General features: G+C 41.0%; 1 protein-coding gene across 1 annotated transcript in view; it reads right to left on the reverse strand.

The window, feature by feature from the left end:
* Zdhhc13 (zinc finger DHHC-type palmitoyltransferase 13) overlaps positions 1-18,318 on the reverse strand; it is a 46,293-nt gene continuing 27,975 nt past the window's right edge. The window contains exons 11-17 of the mRNA XM_052762625.1: positions 16,392-16,516; positions 15,505-15,567; positions 14,762-14,855; positions 12,862-12,945; positions 8,618-8,775; positions 6,240-6,337; positions 1-567 (exon numbers count right to left, since the gene is read on the reverse strand). Of these exons, the coding sequence (XP_052618585.1) occupies positions 429-567; positions 6,240-6,337; positions 8,618-8,775; positions 12,862-12,945; positions 14,762-14,855; positions 15,505-15,567; positions 16,392-16,516 (761 nt within the window). The 3' untranslated portion in view covers positions 1-428. The remainder of the gene's footprint in view (positions 568-6,239; positions 6,338-8,617; positions 8,776-12,861; positions 12,946-14,761; positions 14,856-15,504; positions 15,568-16,391; positions 16,517-18,318) is intronic.

Consider the following 18,318-nt stretch of genomic DNA (forward strand, 5'->3'; position numbering starts at 1 on the left):
TCAAGTATAAAAAAAGTTTTTATTAAGTGTGAAAACAAAACAAGTACATCTATTTAAATACTCTTTACATATTTATAGATACAATAAAGACAAATAACTTATCAAAAATTACAAGTTTTAAGAGTACTATTTTTAAAAAGTCAACACAGTATCTGAAAATACTCTATTTTATCCATAATCAGTGACTATTATGTTTTTTTTTTTAAAGTAACTCAAGTTCTTGGGGAAAATATGGAAGATTTTAAGGATGTCTGCCAGAATGCTCAGTAACAGGCCCTCATTCTAGGTCTGACAGAGGGTATGCACTTGCTGAGGACTGTGTTTGAAAGTTTTGAACTGTGGTGAGCTCAACATCTCACTTCACTTTCAGACCTCACAGCACCAACATAAACAAAAACAAGTCAAAGTGTGTTTTGAGGTGCTTTTCTTCATACGGAGCGAAGAACTTTCTCTTTCGCTGGGTGGAAAACCATGGTATACTGGGATGTCCAATCTATTATGCAGGGCTTCACTAAGCCAAAGCAGCCACACTGAAAGAAATCTGCCAGGTTCTGTGTGAATCCAAGGCTGTCAAGAAAAGAAGAGAAGACGGCTCACTATGTTTTCTGTGTTGCTCCTGACAAGCATTCACCCAAACTGTAAGTGATCACTGAGCATCTGTGACACCACCTCTGAGGACCTTGTGGAAAGTTGAAGGTAAGTGGCAGCTCCTGGTATGGAACCCTAAAGCTGAAACTCCATTTGATACATTGACAGCCTCTTACTCCCCAAGCGCAACCCTTTTGAGATACCCCTCTGACCAGAGGTCCACATTCAACTTCCTCATTTTTATATTCAAGACAATACTCAATGACCTCAGGATCTACTTCCCCACACCCATCTCTGCAAACCTCCCACTCCTAGGTTGGCTGTTTTTCCATGATTGTGAACTGTGGGCCTGGACACACACTCCCTCACCCTTATCTCCTGCTGATTCTCAAGGTCCAGCCAATATCCATAATCTTCCTAGAGCCTCCATGACTGTAACTATCTTCAGCATCACCTTTTCTCCATCAAATTCCTGAAACAGTTCTATCTTATTCCAGCACAGGGAATACTTAACTTTAATGCACACACCTATGCCCTATCTTTTATGCTAAAGCCAATCTACACACACCAAACTGTGTATGCAGCACCTCGACCAGCTGCTGTTAGATGGTTGTGATCTACATGAGCAGCAAGCTGTAGTCAGTAAAGGATTAACCTAATCAGAGAGCAACTTTCCAGAAGAGGGCTGCACGTGTAGGACTGTGTTGTGGGATAATCTTTTTGTACACTGTGAAGATATGTCTCTACCTAAGGCATTTTCTGATTGGTTTAATAAAGAGCTGAATGGTCAATAGCTAGGCAGGAGAGAATAGGTGGGACTTCTAGGGAGAGAAAGGAACTCAGGAAGAATCAGAGGCATGCGGATTTTTGTCAGGCAGACAAGGAGGGAGTTGGATGTACAGTATAAAGGAGAAGTAACAAGCCACATGGCATAATACAGATTAATATAAACAGGTTAATTTAAGTTATAAGAGCTAGTTATAAGAGCTAGTTGTGGCCAGACCTGCCCCTCCTCCTTGCACCAAGGCACTTGGTGTGCCAGTCTGTGTTGACTACCCAAGGGAGGCCTTTCCATCTATGAGGAGGGGATGGGGGTGGGATGAGGGTAGGTGGGGAGGAGTGGGAGAAGGGAAGGGAGGCAGAACAGGAAAGGAAAGAAATTTTTTTTTAAAGGAAAGAAAAAAAAGAGCTAGTTGTGAATTGCCGTGGGATGTCTTTTTGTATGCTGTGAGTATGTGTGGCTCCCACTGGATTATAAATAAAGCTGTTTTGGCTTATGGCAAGAAAGATTACAGCTAGGAGGGAAATTCAAGCAGAGATACAGAGAGAAGGGCAGAGTCCCAGGAATGACAGCAAGAGTTTCCACCTAAAACCTGAGAGAACTAACTAAAATGGAGCTAAGAGCAGCTTCTTGGTTTGTATGTCCCATGGGGGCCATGGTACAGAGATGCCGCTGTACAGAAATGCTCTGGCACTCGAGCTTGAGCACAGCATGGTGGATTCCCACTGCAGTACACAGAGGCACCTCCAAGCCATGCACAATACTGCATGGCGGATTTAGATTTTGCTAGTACAGACCAAAAAAAAAAAAAAAGGGCTTCTGGGCTACACGCTGCTTGATGGAGGCATAGATTCCCAGAGTTGGTGGTAAGCATGGCTCCCAGAGCTGGAGTGTTGGAGCCCATTTTTCCTATTGGCTTTACCCAGCAGGTCTGCATAGACAGGATGGTTGGACCAGATGTCTGAGATGGTCTGAATTTGGCTGTGCTGGAGGGAGGTCTTTTGCTCCACTCCTTGGCATTCCTTTAAATACCCTAGGGCAGAGACAGTTAATACCGGATGGATTAGGATCCAAACCCTCCCATGTCTATCCTGTATTTTCTATCTGTTTCTCTACCCTCTATCCTTCTATTTAATACTTCCTGCTGTTTCTACTCAAGAGTACTCTGGGGAAATGTAGGGGTGAGGGACTGCCCCCTCTCCCTGCATTGGAGGTAAATGTACCTCCGCCATGTTGAAAACTCAAGCAGTCAGGGCTGCCACTTCAGTCCTAGCCACACTGCAGTTTAAATCAATGGTCAAAAAATGATTACAAATAAACAATAAGATAGACTTAGATGAAATAAAACTCTAAACGGTTTATATTATGTGTAAAAGGCATAGGCTTGAGAGAGAGAAGAGAAAGGATATAGTTATAAAAATAAAGTCTTAAAAAGTAATATATAAAAATACAATAAGCCACATTAAGCTGGAAATTACAGAGAGAGTCTGGATTATGTTGTCCTTGGGATTTTTAACTAGACAGAGATATTTGGTTGTAAAGGCTGCTGAATTAAACCAATATATATATATTTTAAAAGTATCTTGACTTCAAAATTTGTGTCTAAGGATATGTTGCTTTGGAAAGAGGTTCTACTTTTGTTTCCACAGAAGATGAGAAGCCATGGATTCCTTCCAGGTTAATATGTTTCATCAAGAAGACCCCCTGAGAAGTTTCTAGATGACCCAACATCCAAAACAGCATCAAGGCAATTGGTTGAGATGATCTAGCCTCACAGAATACACCAGTCAGGACAGATTAATAGCATCCCCAATCAGCAGGAAGTAGCCTAAAATACTATGCTCACATTCCCAAAAAATAGATTATGGGTGCTTGTTTGTCTTTGTTTAGGGGTTTGGTTACAAATTATTATTGGTCATAGTCAATCTCTTTCTAAAGCAAGTGGGATATAATATAAAAATGATAGGACAAAAAGGTAGATTACTGAATCTACTTTAATCCAAAAAACAACTATTAATCTTACATATCTTATATTACTATGGATTTTGGTTTACTGATACAAATTTAAAGTTAATTTTGTTAAACTGTATGTATATTTCTACTCTTGTTTAAGGTATTATGTTTATACAACTCATTTAAAATTGTAATGTATCATTAAGAAATACAGATTAATAGTCATCTATGATAATTAAACTTATAGTCTTATTAAGTTTTTTAGGTATACAAATGTATTTCAATAAGATAGATAATCTTCAAACACTTCAAAGACCTATAAAATATGGCATTTAAAAATGTTTTAAAAACTTAGATTTTTCTGGACAGTAAGACACATATGCTCCTGGCAGCACCAATTACTTCAAAGAGGAAGATGAGCATCGAAGACACTCCATATGGAGTTTGCTTCCCTTGTGGCAAAAGTTTTGGGCAAGAAACTGCTCTTGCCTGGACTGCTTGACAGTATGTTATATAAACTGGACATGCAGGACCCACAGGAAGATGACCACTGAACTTTGTAAGGTGAGATGGTCCTTCAGGTTCCTGCTTCACAGAAGAAACTGCCAGACATTCTATAGGACACAGGGAGAAGCGACTGAGGAACTCTGCCAGAATGGGTGGAACAGTCCTTAAAATTTCCTGCTTCACTGAAAGCTATGCCAGAGACTTTAGGTCTGTAGGCTGAAGATGGATGCCCCAATGTTGCAGAGGAACTTTGGATGACTGTCCAGGCAGCCAGATGTCTCTGTCATTTCTAGAATTATGGTAGTTGCTTGCAATGCACTTCTTGTTTACTCAGGTAATATATCCTTCTGAGGTCTCTGATGGAACTGAAGACTAGATAGTTGTAATTTTCCTTAGTCATAATAAAAGATAAATTAGAGATAAAAGTTGAGACTCACAAATAGGATAGATGATAGAATATTTTCTTTAATTTTGCCAAATACATATAGACTAGATATTGTAACTGTAATTCTTGCTTGATAACTGTTTTGTTATATATAATTTTACTATGTTAAAGTGAAAACCTTCCTTTTTGACTAGACAGAAAAGGGGAAGTGCTATGGGATGTCTTTTTGTATGCTACAAATTTGTGTGGCTCCCACTGGATAATAAATAAAGCTGTTTGGGCCTATGGCAAGAAAGCTTACAGCCAGGCAGGAAATCCAAGCAGAGATATAGAGAGAAGGATAAAGTGGGGAGAAATGCCAGCCGCTGCCCAAGGAGCAACAAGATGCCAGCAGACCAGTAACACCATGGCCACATGGCAACATACAGATTAATAGGAATGAGTTAATTTAAGATGAAAGAGCTAGCTAGCAAGAAGCTGAAGCCATAGCCCATATAGTTTGTAATTAATATAAATCTCTGAGTGATTATTTTATAAGTGGATGTGGGACTGCAGGTGGGAGAGATTCGTTTAGACTGCTGGGCAAGGCAGGACTGGAGAAATTTCAGGCTATGTGAACAAGCCTAAGCTAAGGCCAAGCATTCATAATTAATTAAGTCTCCATGTCATTATTTGGGAACTGGCGGTCCAAAAAAGTGTGACTACAGAACTGAATGACTGACAGTGGGGAGACATGTTGGGAATTACAGGGTCTAGCTCAAGATATGTTACTGAAGAAAACTAACAAGTGGGCAAAGAAGTAAGATATTGATTTGGGTAAGATTTTGGAAGCTAGCCTCAAAGTGGCTCTAAGGTCTTTAGTTCCTTGGTCTTATGTTTTTATCAAATGAGCATCAGCTCTTTCTGGAAACTTCTCTAAGCCTCAGATTGCTATTCTTCCCTTCTCTAAGAGACCCTGCCTGACATCTCTTCTACCTCTGTCACAAGAATCTTGTACTTTAAGAGCTCTCCTCCCCTCCTTTTTTTAAGGCAAGGTCTTACATACCAAGACCCTACCTGGCCTAGAACTAGGTAGACCATACTAGACTTGAACTCAGAGATTCATCTGCCTCTGCCTCCTGGGTATTGGGATTAAGGCATGCACCATCACCTCTGGCCTGCTTGTAGACATCAACGGAGTAAATATTCATTCCTCTAGCTAAACCACTAAGATACAGACTTATGACTGCCAGTCTCAAGTGATCATCACCAGCTTTACACTACTCTCCACACTTCACTGGAGTCATCTCTTCTCCCCTCCATAAATCCACACTGTAACATCAAACCAGTCCCTGATTCCCTTGTCTAACAGCCTAACACCATGAGCAGGCTTTGAAACAGATGGCCACTGAGATATGCACTGAGTGCTCAAATTCCTTGAGGGCTCTGGGTAACCTCTGCCACGGACGGCCTCAGCCTCCAAGACACTGACGGCAGGGAGATAAGCTTCAAAGTCTGGTCTTTCACACCACAAGCTCAGAGTTCCTACAAAGCATTCTTAACTTTAAAACTGAGGACAGGTTTTACAGAGCCAATGTTCTAAAAATCTAGCTTCTCTCTGACACAGGTGGGCATGTTACACAGAGAATTAAAAGAATAATTGGGGCTTGAAAGCCATGTTAAAGTTCTGGCAAAGCACACTACCCATTGCTTTCTACAGAACCGTGTGGCTGGCTTGTCAGCCACAAGCTTAATTATCTCATGTTGACTCCTTGCCAGCAACACACAACCTTGTGATCACTTGGTTCAACTGGAGGGTCCCCATCTTGGCAAAACTTCAAAGTAACTTATATTTGTGCTGAGTCTAGTAGACTAAATTTCTGATCCCACTGGGCGTACAACTTATCACTTAAAACCTAACACTGAGACTTCCAAGAAAGACAGGCTTGGTTCTACCAGATAGTAAGTCAGAGAATGGAATTAGGTCAAGAAATCAGTGGCTGGGAATCTTCCAAGGACTTGGTGACCAGACCAGAATTCACTTACTTATATGGTGTCTTCCTGAGAGATAATGTCTGTTTCATGTGCCTGCTCTGCTTTAACAGGCTGATTCTCTCATGGGAGGTCAGGCCCAGAAATGCAATCTGAAAAAGATGGAGGTTCATCAAGAGTTACATCTTAAAAGTGCATTCTAGGATGGTACTCATCAAAGACTATATCTCCCAGACTTCTAGCTAAAGATCACATTAAGGACAAAGATTCACAAGGCTAAACTATATTTCCTCTTGTAAAATATAATGGCTAGATTTACTGTCTGAATTTTATTAATACTCAAGAAACCAGTGTACATTGACTCAGAACAATGAAATCACTTTTCACTATAGCCATGTCTTGGGGCCACATTTAGATTTCAACACAGGAACACACATCTGTTGAACAACTGAAATAGGGTAAGGTAGTATCAGTACAATTATCAGTTTCTGAGTTCTTCTGAACTATTCTTTAATAAAGTGTCAAAGAAAAAAGTTAATACACTAAAGGGAAGAATAGCCAATACATAAACTTGAAGAGTAAGGACTAAGATGATTAAGAAACTCTTAAATCACAACAGTTCACATGGCTAGCTCATCTAAACCTTAGAACACCTTGTGTCAATTTCCAATCTGTATAATGGAGTGATCACAGCATCCTCATTATTCTATGTTGAGGATCTGAGACAACATATCTAAGACATATGCTAAGGTTGAGAGAGGTGAAATAAGTGGTCCAAGGCCACAGAGCTGAGAGAGAGGCAGACTTGGGACTGGCACGTCATTGTGAGACACAGCTTCTGCTCCCAACCATTAGCCTGCATGCTCAGTTTGATTTAATGCAGTTAAAGCCATCTTACACCAGGGTACTTAGGAAATCAAAGTTTTCAGAGAACTGGGTTGTTTTGTTCCTTAAATAAACAATTGTGAGATTCTTGCTTGTGAAAATTATCTGAAAACTTTAGTCTATTTTCTTCCTTAGTACAGACAAATACATCAGTCTTTCTTTAAAATTAGTGCTACCATGTGTTTGTTTTGGAGATAGGTCTTGTTTTGTAGCCCAAGCTGGCCTTTAACTTCTAATTCTCATGTTTTAACCGCTTGGGAGCTTGCATTAGAGTTTTTAGGACTCCAAGTCCACCTTAGCTATTAAGGGTGTCTGAACCTCATATATCACCTTATCACTAGGCCTCTGGTCAGAGGTGAGGCTTCTACCTTTGTTAGACTTTGCTTCCCTATCCATAAAATAGAGCTACTACTCTGGTATTCTCCCTACCTCAAGTGTTCATGATGAATTAGATGTATAAATGCTTTGGAAAACGTACTTATAAACTGAGTATTAATATGTGAGTACTCACTGGTAATACTGATTCTTTTTTTTTTTTTTTTGGTTTTTCGAGACAGGGTTTCTCTGTGTAGCTTTGCGCCTTTCCTGGAACTCACTTGGTAGTCCAGGCTGGCCTCAAACTCACAGAGATCCGCCTGGCTCTGCCTCCCGAGTGCTGGGATTAAAGGCGTGCGCCACCACCGCCCGGCGGTAATACTGATTCTTACTCTCTGAGCTGCTGACATCAGGAGGATAGAGACGAATGTTCCGTTTCATCAGTGTTAAGCCCCTTCCTTAGCATTTCCTGACTCTTTTCACTTGTCCTCTTACTTCTATCATTATTTTCCTCATAAAAGTAGAATCTGCTCTGCTTTTTCGGAATAATATTCGAAACCCTAGTCTTACAGTAACTGCCTTATACCGATTACTGTTGCCCACTCCAGGCAGACAGGCCACAGCAATGGGGCACAGCACAGGGCAGGAAGCTCTGCAGAAAGCTGAAGCTGCTACTGCCCTGGCATGTGAACTTTCTAAACAAGTGGTTACCCTGTCCACTGGTTAGTGGCCTGTCTTTCATCTTCCCCCCTCGTGCATCTCCCTAAGAATTGTATAAGACAACAGAATTGGAAGAACTGAAGGAATTAACTGCTTTGCATTTGTGCAAAACTTTACAATTTATATGTTTTCACACACTATATGGCTTAAATGTAAGAAGAAAAGAACCCTGCATGGGACTGTTAGAAGAACTAAGTTTCCATTTCTGATTCTGCCACTCACTGAGTGACTTTGGGCAACTCAATTCACCTCTCTGTACCATAAATTAAAAGGCCAGATTAGACCATTCCTGAGTAGGTACAGCCTCAGCAAGCAACCTTTAAGCTGCCTGTGAGAACAGATGGACTTTATTATCCTTATTTACAGACAAGGAAACCTAAAACTGAAGAGTGAGAGATGACATGCTAGACTTACAGAAGGTGCCCTGGAGCTAGTCTTCTGATTTTAAAGTCAAGTCTTTCTACCCAGCTATGAGTCCCTGAAAATTTCATTTAGAGCCATAGTAAGAATACCTGAAAGAGTTGATTTATTAATAAAAATGTTGACCACGAGAAATGGAAAGCTGCTAGCAAGAAGATATACAAAACCCAGGGAGAACAGGCCACTATCTGACTGAGGTAGGTCCACAGTCCATCTTCCTTGAACGTTGTGGTACAATGATTTGACCAGTCTGTAAATGCAAAGGAGGGGAAAAAGCATTATTATCAATGACAAAAAGTTAGCTATCTCCCAAAAAGATAAAATTATATAGTTCTACTTAGGGAGAAATGAGAGACAATAGCACAGATCAGAATTTAACTTTAGGGATGGGAAGAGTAGCTCAGAGTGGAGAGTATCCTTAGTGTGTGTAATGTCCTTGGTCCCAGCTCCAAGCTCAAAAGCAAAGCAAAACAAACAAAAACAAAAGCAGAAATCAACTTTAGGAGTTTATTTTCTAAATGCAGCTCACATACTGGGGGTGAGAACGGGGACCTCAGTGGTAGTAAGGCTTTGATGGCACCACACCAGCAGTTAACAGTGACAGGATTAAAATAAAAAGGGCCTGGAAAAATCTTCACTACAAACAGCATACTCAGCATAAAATACACTGGCCAGAATTTTTTAAGGGTCTGACAATTGAGGATAATGACATCTAATAAAACGTAATCATTTAAGAACGCTATCTTCTTCACTTTAAAGGAAGTTATGGATTGGGTACAAGATTAAATACAAATACTTACTAAAGGTTCAGATGATCAGGACTGCTGTGGGCATAATATATAATATGAGAATCCAGATACCTTGAGGACACAATCTGTGATAGGGAGCCAGGCCTGGTGTACTTCTGCCATTGGCCTGACTCATAGTTCTATCAAGAAAGGCCAGGGTAAAGGGCCTCACAGACATACCAGTCCAACACAAGAATACAGAGCAAGATTCAAACAGTCACTACCCACTTTCTCCTCCAGGGTATCTACATGACAATTAAAACAGGCTTTCACTGTGGCCACGATTCTAACCCTTAACCCATGAACTGAGAGCAGCAGCAAGGGGAAAACAGGTAGGAGGCAGCAGAAACAAGGGAATGTTTTCAAGGTCATGAGGCTCACAGGCACCACAACAGTACATAAAGGGTAGACTACTTCTGAAGTGAGAATTCTGTAGATTTGCACTTCGATGTTCCACAAAGCCCTCTGACAATTTGTATGCAGTTTCAGACATTCTCCCAAAGCAGCATGAGCATCTCTTGAGACAGGAAGAAACTGAGTTCAAGACTGTCCCTTTTAGTCTTGAACATCTATTTTTCCCCCTTTCGATTCCTAACCATCTTTCATGAATATATACCTAAAGCACCTTAAGAGCCGAGTAACAATCAAGGCAACACATTAAAGCAAATGATACATTTTAGAGCTTCTGATTAGGATAGCAAAAGAAGAGGCATCCTATGCACTTGATGGAAAAAAGAAAAAGAAAGAAAGTAATTTCCACAGCAGGTGGAAGAAACAGCTGTTGGATGGGGAGATTATCTAGCTTCTTTTGGCTTATGGATTTCTACTGCTTCCTCCTGGGAATTTTTTTTTTCTTTTAATAACAGCATGACCTACAGTGAAGCGCTCACATTGACTTCAGATTTAGTATCAAAGATAGGGCTGCAATGGTCATCTACATTACCTTATGCAAGGTAACAATTTAATCCATGCTAATGTAGCCTTCCTAGGTAGGCTATGGTTAATGACAAGGAACTCCCCCACCCCCCTTTCTTTATTGAAAACAGATTTTCTTTTCCTCACATATCTTGATTATGGTCCCGCCCCTTTACTCCTCCCAATTCTTCCCCACCTCCCCTCCATCTAAATCTAGCCCCTTTCATGACAGGGAATTCTTATTGTTCCAGGCCAATCATTCTCATTTTTAGGTAGCTCTGATATTTACATAGCCCTTCCTGATATGATGTAATACTTTCTCCATATAACCTGTAGGATAATGACTTTCTGATTCACTTCTTTCTACTCTCAAATAGATCTCACACAAGATGAAGTGGATGGAGGCTATACTGAGAAAGAAGCAGCTGGTAGTGGGTCATATGAAAAGGGTATGTAGCACAACTCTAGTAATAACAATATGAGTGGTAAACAAAGGAGGTGAGGTGACAAGGAGGCCTTGTTAAGAGAAATGGAGCACAAGCTTGTGTCTACCGTCTAGAAAAAAATGACAAATGACACAAATACCTTCATCAGTGACAAAGTATGCTCAGCTGGTCTACAGAATTTAAGTCAATGTAACTCCTCACAAATGAAATATCATATGAAAATTGGTCAAAGTCAGAAAAAGAAAACAATGAAGGGAAAGAATAAATATGTGTCATAAAACCAACTTGGAAAGACTGAATGTGATGGAAAACTGCTGCTGTCCTTATCAACATGGTGTTGTGCTGGACTTCAACACCAAATAATGTGACTATTTTTAGTGAGGAGAAACAAGGTTGGTACGAAGTCTGGCTCCTTTCTGCTAGGATCAGGTCCAAGAGACAAGCTGGTCCATGGGCCAACTCATAAGGCTTCCAAGAACAGGTTTCATTGTCAAGCCTTAGAGGGTAGCTGTCAGAGAAGCTTGGTTAAGATCTTGCCTGCTTCTTGTTACAAGACACATCTATGATGGTTTAAAATGCTCAGGGCTGCTGTGGATTTGGATAAGAACTGAGCCTGTTTGAGCTGGCTATGGTTATGTTCTATAAAGCATTCTCTAGGGAACAGACAGCCAACGTGTCAGGAGGGAAAGGCCTGACAGTGGCTGAAGCATGCACTATGCCTGTGTCTGGGCCCAAGGCAACCCAGACACTAACAACCTCCAAACAAGGAAAGTCAAACAACATAATATAATCTAAGCCTGGCTGTTTGCAGGAGGGAAGTCTAAGATGGACACGAAGAGCTGTCTTATGCTAGTGACTAGCTTAGCTGCTTAAGGCTGTTGCTGCCAAGTCGGCTGACCTGAGTTTGATCCTGAAACACACTTGAGGGAAGGAGAGAACTGATTCCTGCAAGTTATCTCCCCACACAAACAAATAAATGTGAGATGACAAAAACACCCCCCCATGCCTTAAATTAAAAAAAAAAAAAAAGGATACAAGTGAGGATGATGGAAAGAGAAGACAGCATGAGAGGACAAGCGTGCTAGGGTTTGGAGTGCGGAGGCCAAAAGAAAACATTGTTTCTGAAGACTTCAGCTCACAGCAATAAGCTAGAATATCAGTGGCACAAAACAGAGGGGGAGAGCAGATATGAAAATATTAGGAGTCAAGACCATATCTAAATTTTCCCAGTCTTCAAAATACATAAACAACAAATAGTTAAAGCCCAAAGTTCAAATAAATATGGCAATAAATAAATACTAGCACTACAGGTTCTTCCCCTAGGTGACCTATTTCAAGGTGTGAAGAGTGTAGTCACACAATTCTTATGAGCTCACCAACATCCTTTATGCTTCAGTTTAAACCCTGTCCTTTATCAGTCACCTTAGAACGGCACTGCACGACACACCTAGGCATCTTTAAAAACGCTACTCAAGGTTATTTCTCTTCCAGGACTACAGAACAAGTGAGCCAATATTCTCTTCCTAATTTCTCCTCTGTGGCAGCTTCCCCCTCCGTTCTCAATCTCAGTGTGATTGTTCTCCAATGGCCTGCACTCTGAGAGCCTTCTCTTTAATTTGCTGTGACCACTGTCCTTCAACCTCTCCACCACCAGCCTCTTCTTTTCCCGTCTCATTTACTCACTACCTCCTGCTTTGCACTCAGGCAGCTGGTTTCTCTTCAGAGGCGGCCAAGTCTACACTCGACATAATGAATATCTATTCTGACCACTCAAATTCATCCAGGTACTCTTTTCAAGTACTGCAGAGTCACCTCTTTTTACACTTCTTTTTTTTTTCTTTTTAAAAAATATTTATTTATTTTATGTATATGAGTGACCTGTCTTCATGCACACCCGAAGAGGGAATCAGATCCCATTACAGATGGTTGTGAGCCACCATGTGGTTGCTGGGAATTGAATTCAGGACCTTTAGAAGAGCAGCCAGTGCTCTAAACTGTTGGGCCATCTCTCCAAGCCCCTCTTCTTACACTTCTAGCAGCTTTCCAGTGTGAAGAGTTTTAAAGGCCCCACTTCATTCTTTCACTAGGGGTATGATTTACACACTGGCCAGAGTGTGGCAGACAAGGGCTCACAAGGAAAAGAACTGGGTAAGGGTGCATGAGTTTGTAAGAAACATTTATACTTACAGACAAAAGATCCATAAATGATCCAGTCACATACCATGGAAAGGGAAAGCAAGAAGAAGATGTAATGATGATGGTTGCCAAAGCCTGCACCAGAAAAAAAGAAAACATAATTAATATTTTCTTTTCCTAATGATTCTCCAGACAAGTCTACTTTTCTGTGAAAAACCTTCAAAGTAAAACAGAAACAAGGCTTACTTTGCTTTTGAATACTACTAAACCAGACAATTCTGATAAGACCATCAGATATCCATGTTAAATAATATTCCCAACTAGCCTAAAAGAAGACAATTTGCATAGAGCAAAGTTAACCAGGCAAACCCAGCTTTGGACTGCCCTACAATGCTAGTTGGAAGTAGCAGGTGAAATCACATCTGGTCCCATTCCATGGAATGTGTTTAAGTACAACCTACCGACATCCAAGACTAACTTGAAAAGGAACAGAAACAGCAAATCTGAAGAGCAGCAAGTACATAATCTACCTTGCTGGACACTAGACACAGAGACGTGGGGAAACCAATGGCCAACAAATAGAAGGGGTGAGAGGTACCAGCAACCAAATCCCTCCTACAATGTGTTAGCTGCTTGATGGTAGAGGTGGGAGCACTTTGGTGCTAACAACATAAATGCTCCTCAGTTACCACTGTATCAGTCTCATTCTCCTCTGAAGTAACAATATTAAGTAGCATCAACACCCACTCCAACAAGTGATCTTTGTTTCTAATGACTAGCTGTGTTACTGTAGCCAAAGTCATTGGATTTTCTCTGATCCTTCAGTCTCACTTATAATAGCAAGAGGAGATAAGACCTCTCTCACTTCATAGGCCAGTGTAATCAAACAGGCCTATGCATGTGGAAACACTGTCAAATGCAATCTGATAAACACAGATAGTAGATGGACCCATTAGACTGTTTCCTTGCTGCTATTCAGTCAGGCTGGCATAATGCCAACCACCTAATCTTTATGACAGAATGGGGCTTGGGAAGATTGGCACCCCAGGAATCATTCCACCACCTTTCACAGGAGGAGAAGAGAACATCAGAATGTATCACAGGAATCTGTCTGACCTGGAGCCTCAAGTTCCTGAGGGAGATAGAAGCAAATCACTACTGAAATCCCTCATAGCTGCTTCTGTTAACTCTGGTTCTGTCTCCTACCTGAGCATGAAAGGAGGCACGTGGAGAAGGTAAGTAAGAAAAGTAAGTCACGGCCAGGTGGTGGTGGTGCACGCATTTAATCCCAGCACTCGGGAGGCAGAGGCAGGCGGATCTCTGTGAGTTCGAGGCCAGCCTGGTCTCCAAAGCAAGTTCCAGGAAAGGCGAAAGGCTACACAGAGAAACCCTGTCTTGAAAAACCAAAAAAAGGGGAAAGTAAGTCACAACACAAGAAATGAGTGTGACATTTGGAGTGGAAACGAATACTACAAAATGATCTCAATTATTTACACCCTTTGCTCTGAAATGTAAATAGTAACAACCTCATAGTTATGCTCTGATGATCAAATCAGACACCATATAAGAAAATATTTCATAAACTCTAAGATACTACACAAATTACAATAGCTGTCATTAACAATCGGTTCATCATTTCCCCAAGTCTTTTTTTTTTTTTTGGTTTTTTGAGACAGGGTTTCTCTGTGTAGCTTTGCGCCTTTCCTGGAACTCACTTGGTAGCCCAGGCTGGCCTCGAACTCACAGAGATCCTCCTGGCTCTGCCTCCCAAGTGCTGGGATTAAAGGCGTGCGCCACCACCGCCCGGCCATTTCCCCAAGTCTTAACTGTAAAGATTCTTGAAGAGGAGCCACAAAATGAAGACCTTGAATGGCTTGCCATTTCTTTCTGAGTCATAACTGAACATACTTAACTTTACCACAGAGGTAATTAAAAAATTTAAGTTTCTCACCTACGCAGCGTCCAGTCCAGAAGCAGTGCTGATCAAATCGAGCCACACAAGAGTTGCATACATGGCAATGCAGTGACCTTAAAGGCTTCCGTATCTGAGGGCAATTAAGACAGGCCTAAGCAAAAACAGTCTTTGGTAACAGATCATAAGCAAAACTTGAATCTTATGTCATAGAAGACTGGTCCAATAATCCTAACGAGGTGATTCACTCACACAGAAGCTCTGAAAGGCTGGACTAATATTTAGGTCTGCACATGAAGGGAATAAGCCTTCACTAGGAGAGACCTGAATTCAGACCCTGTTTACACTGGGTAAGGAAAACTCAGACAGTGACACATTCAGCACTGGAGTAAGAAAATGGAGATTGTGGTTCCATTCCAGGCTCTTCTAATCATTTACTTTCTTCTTCTAAGCCTCAACTCAACTGCAAAACAGGAGGTTCCTGTTTGTAGTTTTGAGATGATAAGGTGCCTCTGACTTACAGTGAATTCTAACATATACTTCATGACAGGAAAAGCAAATAAAAGCATTATGGATAATTTACAAAGAGATTAACCACAGGAAGCTTCATGAGATTATAAATATTCTTTCATATGCTCACAGTGGAAAACTGGTCTGACAGTAATACAAAATTAGAACCAGAGCAAAAAGTACATACACATGCCATGAAGATCTGACAAGCGCTTACATAAGCAATGCTACTAAGAAGTATAGAAAACAAAGTATTAACAGAAAAGACTCACAAGACATGATGTGCAAAATGTCCTGAAGTCCAGACAGCCAGTCTCTGCAAGGGTGACAATATTCTGAAAGACAGAAATCTGACCTCAGGGCGCATTTGACTGTACAGTGTTATGCATGGTTATGTGCCATCCTCACAGCTTTCACTCCACTTCCAGCTTCAGAAGTAGCCAGAACAGCAATGTGGAATACTTCCCACCCAACCGTTCTGTTCTTGAAATAATATGACTTTTCAAGGTGTTCTTTCAGGCAGCAGCCAAGAAATCTGTCTGTATAAAAATTATACTCCCACACCCCTACCACCTTCTATCAAATGGCATGCACCTCCCAGTTATAGCCTGCTAGGACAAAGAAACACACACCCACACATCCACCACTCACCAAAAAAACAAAATTCATGGATAAGCACCCAACTTACGGCTACAAGCACAAGGCCTGGGTCTTTTAGGACAAGCCTTAAGTAGCAGAAGACAATGGTTTCCCTTACTTCTAAACTCCAGAAGCAACTGCAAAGAGGCCATGTCTCTGGCAACTTGACACTTGAGGAAGGAAAGGGGATATCTCCTCAGCTATTAGGGAGGAGGAACTCACTAAACCCCAACTTCACGGAGGTAGGCACTCTAGACAAAAGACACTAATCTAAAATTGTAATGAAGTGGGAGATCTAAGAACAAAAATCAATTCTCAAAAAGTCTGGTAGTGTATCACTTTTTGAGAAAGTGGATGTTTCTAAAAATGTAAGTGTAACCATGTAGGAATCCCATTTTGATGATCTAATCAGCTCACGTTTACACTGTATCTATTAAGGACCAGGCACTATAGATGCAGCCGTATCAAAGGCCAACACGGCTGTGACTCTCAGAAAAAGACAGAACAAAAAAAGACTCACCACTTTCCTTTCTTCCTCAGAAGCCTTAGTGAAGCCTGGGTCAGTTGCCCAAGTCTTGTAGAAAAAATAGAGAAAGGCAATGACACTGAAAATGAAAGCAAAATAGAAAGGGCTGCCTGCTACATGTTAAAGTTATGTTAAGGAACATATTAGACAGCTACTGAGAAAAGCATCAATGTGTGATGTATCAACTGTTATCACTGTCCCTCTGAACCTCTCTTTCCTGCAATCTGCTTCAACTATACATACCACCCACCCAAAGTAAACCCTGTTCCATGTTCTGATCCTATGGAAGTCCGCTCCTAATTAGTCAGAACCACTGAGTCTTCATTATTGAGGCCCACTGTGAATACTAAAAGCTGCAATCATTCTGGAGACTGGAAAACATGTAAGCCTCCCAAATTAAACTTCTCAAGGTGTAACTGTGGATTTCTTCAGATCATCAGAAAAATATTTTCTGATCACTTTCACAAGACCACTCAAAGAAACATAAGACTTGGGTCAGCGATTTCAATGTACTTTCCTGTAAAGTACATACTTGCCTGTATGAGTTTCCTACTGGAGAGTTTAGTAACCTGTCCTTTTAACTGTTCTGAATTAAAAATTGCCCTCCTTGCAAAATGAGTTCAAATTACACACTATTGAAAATATGGGTAAGTTTATGCTGAAAAAGATGACAAGACTAAAAACTGTCCACTTTAAAATGTTTTAAAGTGGTACTTCTTAAAAATACAAAGTACCATTTTGCTACAGAGAAGAAACAGTATGCAGTAATAAGTCAATGAGACAGCAGTAAGCCTGACTGTGTCCAATGTAAATATTTTTGACTCGACATAGTAACTATTGCCTTACAAGGTGTTACCAAGCTACCTTATGTTAACTTCAGAACAGAAAAGGAGGCCATAAAACAGATGCTCAACTCTTACTATTCAAGTATGGTCCATTGACCAGCAATACTGGCTTGTTGGAAAAATTGAACTTTGAGCTAAATGCCAACACATGGAGGTCTGAGGCAGGGTTTTTTAAGTTGAAGCCAATCTAGGCTACAAAGGGAGTTCTAGGTTAGCTTGAGATACTTAGTAAGACACTATCTCAAAGATCAAACCAAAATGAAACTAAATTGAAAGAAAGTGGGGAGGGAGGGAGCAAAAGAGGGAAGAGAAAAAGGATGGACAGGAAGGGAGGGACAGAAGGCAGGCAGACAGGCAGCTAAGGTCAACTTCCGATCAGGCCACACAGACAGCACTAGACTGAATGTAAGGAGCTCACCACAGGCTTCATTCCACAGTGAAGTTTGAGAAACACTGACCTAACCCAAAGACTAGCACAAACACACCTGGTTCAGACAGGCGGAATGAATCCTGCTGGCTGACTGTGCTAACTAGTTTTATGTCAACTTGAGACAATTTAGAGTCATTTGGAAAGAGAGAACCTCGATTGATGATTGATGTGGGAGGGCCCTGCCCTCTATGGTGTTACCAAGAGGCAGATGGTGCTGGTGCTATTAGAAAGCAGGTTGAGCAAGACAATAAACAGATCCCCTCCATGGCCTCTGGAGCAGTTCCTGACCCCAGGTTCCTGCCCTGACTTCCCTACAGGATGGACAACAAGCTAAAAGCTGAAATAAACCCTTTCCTCTCCAAGTTGCTTTTGGTCATGGTGTTTATCACAGCAACAGAGGCCCTAACCAAGACACTTGGTTTATCACAGTTAATATATAAGTGAGGCTAGTTTTAAGGAGGTAGAGGCCAGATAAGTTGTATGAAACAGAATATTAACAAAGCTTACACTGAATGAAGGAAGAGCAACACTTCTAAATGATACACAAAAGACAGCTTTTTGTTAAAAATTAGATGCAGTTTTTCTCCACTGAGTCCTGATAACTTACATGTTATAGTCTCAAAATTCATTTGGTTCAGTCACAGGG

This window comes from Peromyscus californicus, unplaced genomic scaffold (assembly GCF_007827085.1).
Source record: "Peromyscus californicus insignis strain IS unplaced genomic scaffold, ASM782708v3 Scaffold_4__1_contigs__length_199733344, whole genome shotgun sequence".
Taxonomy (NCBI): domain Eukaryota; kingdom Metazoa; phylum Chordata; class Mammalia; order Rodentia; family Cricetidae; genus Peromyscus; species Peromyscus californicus.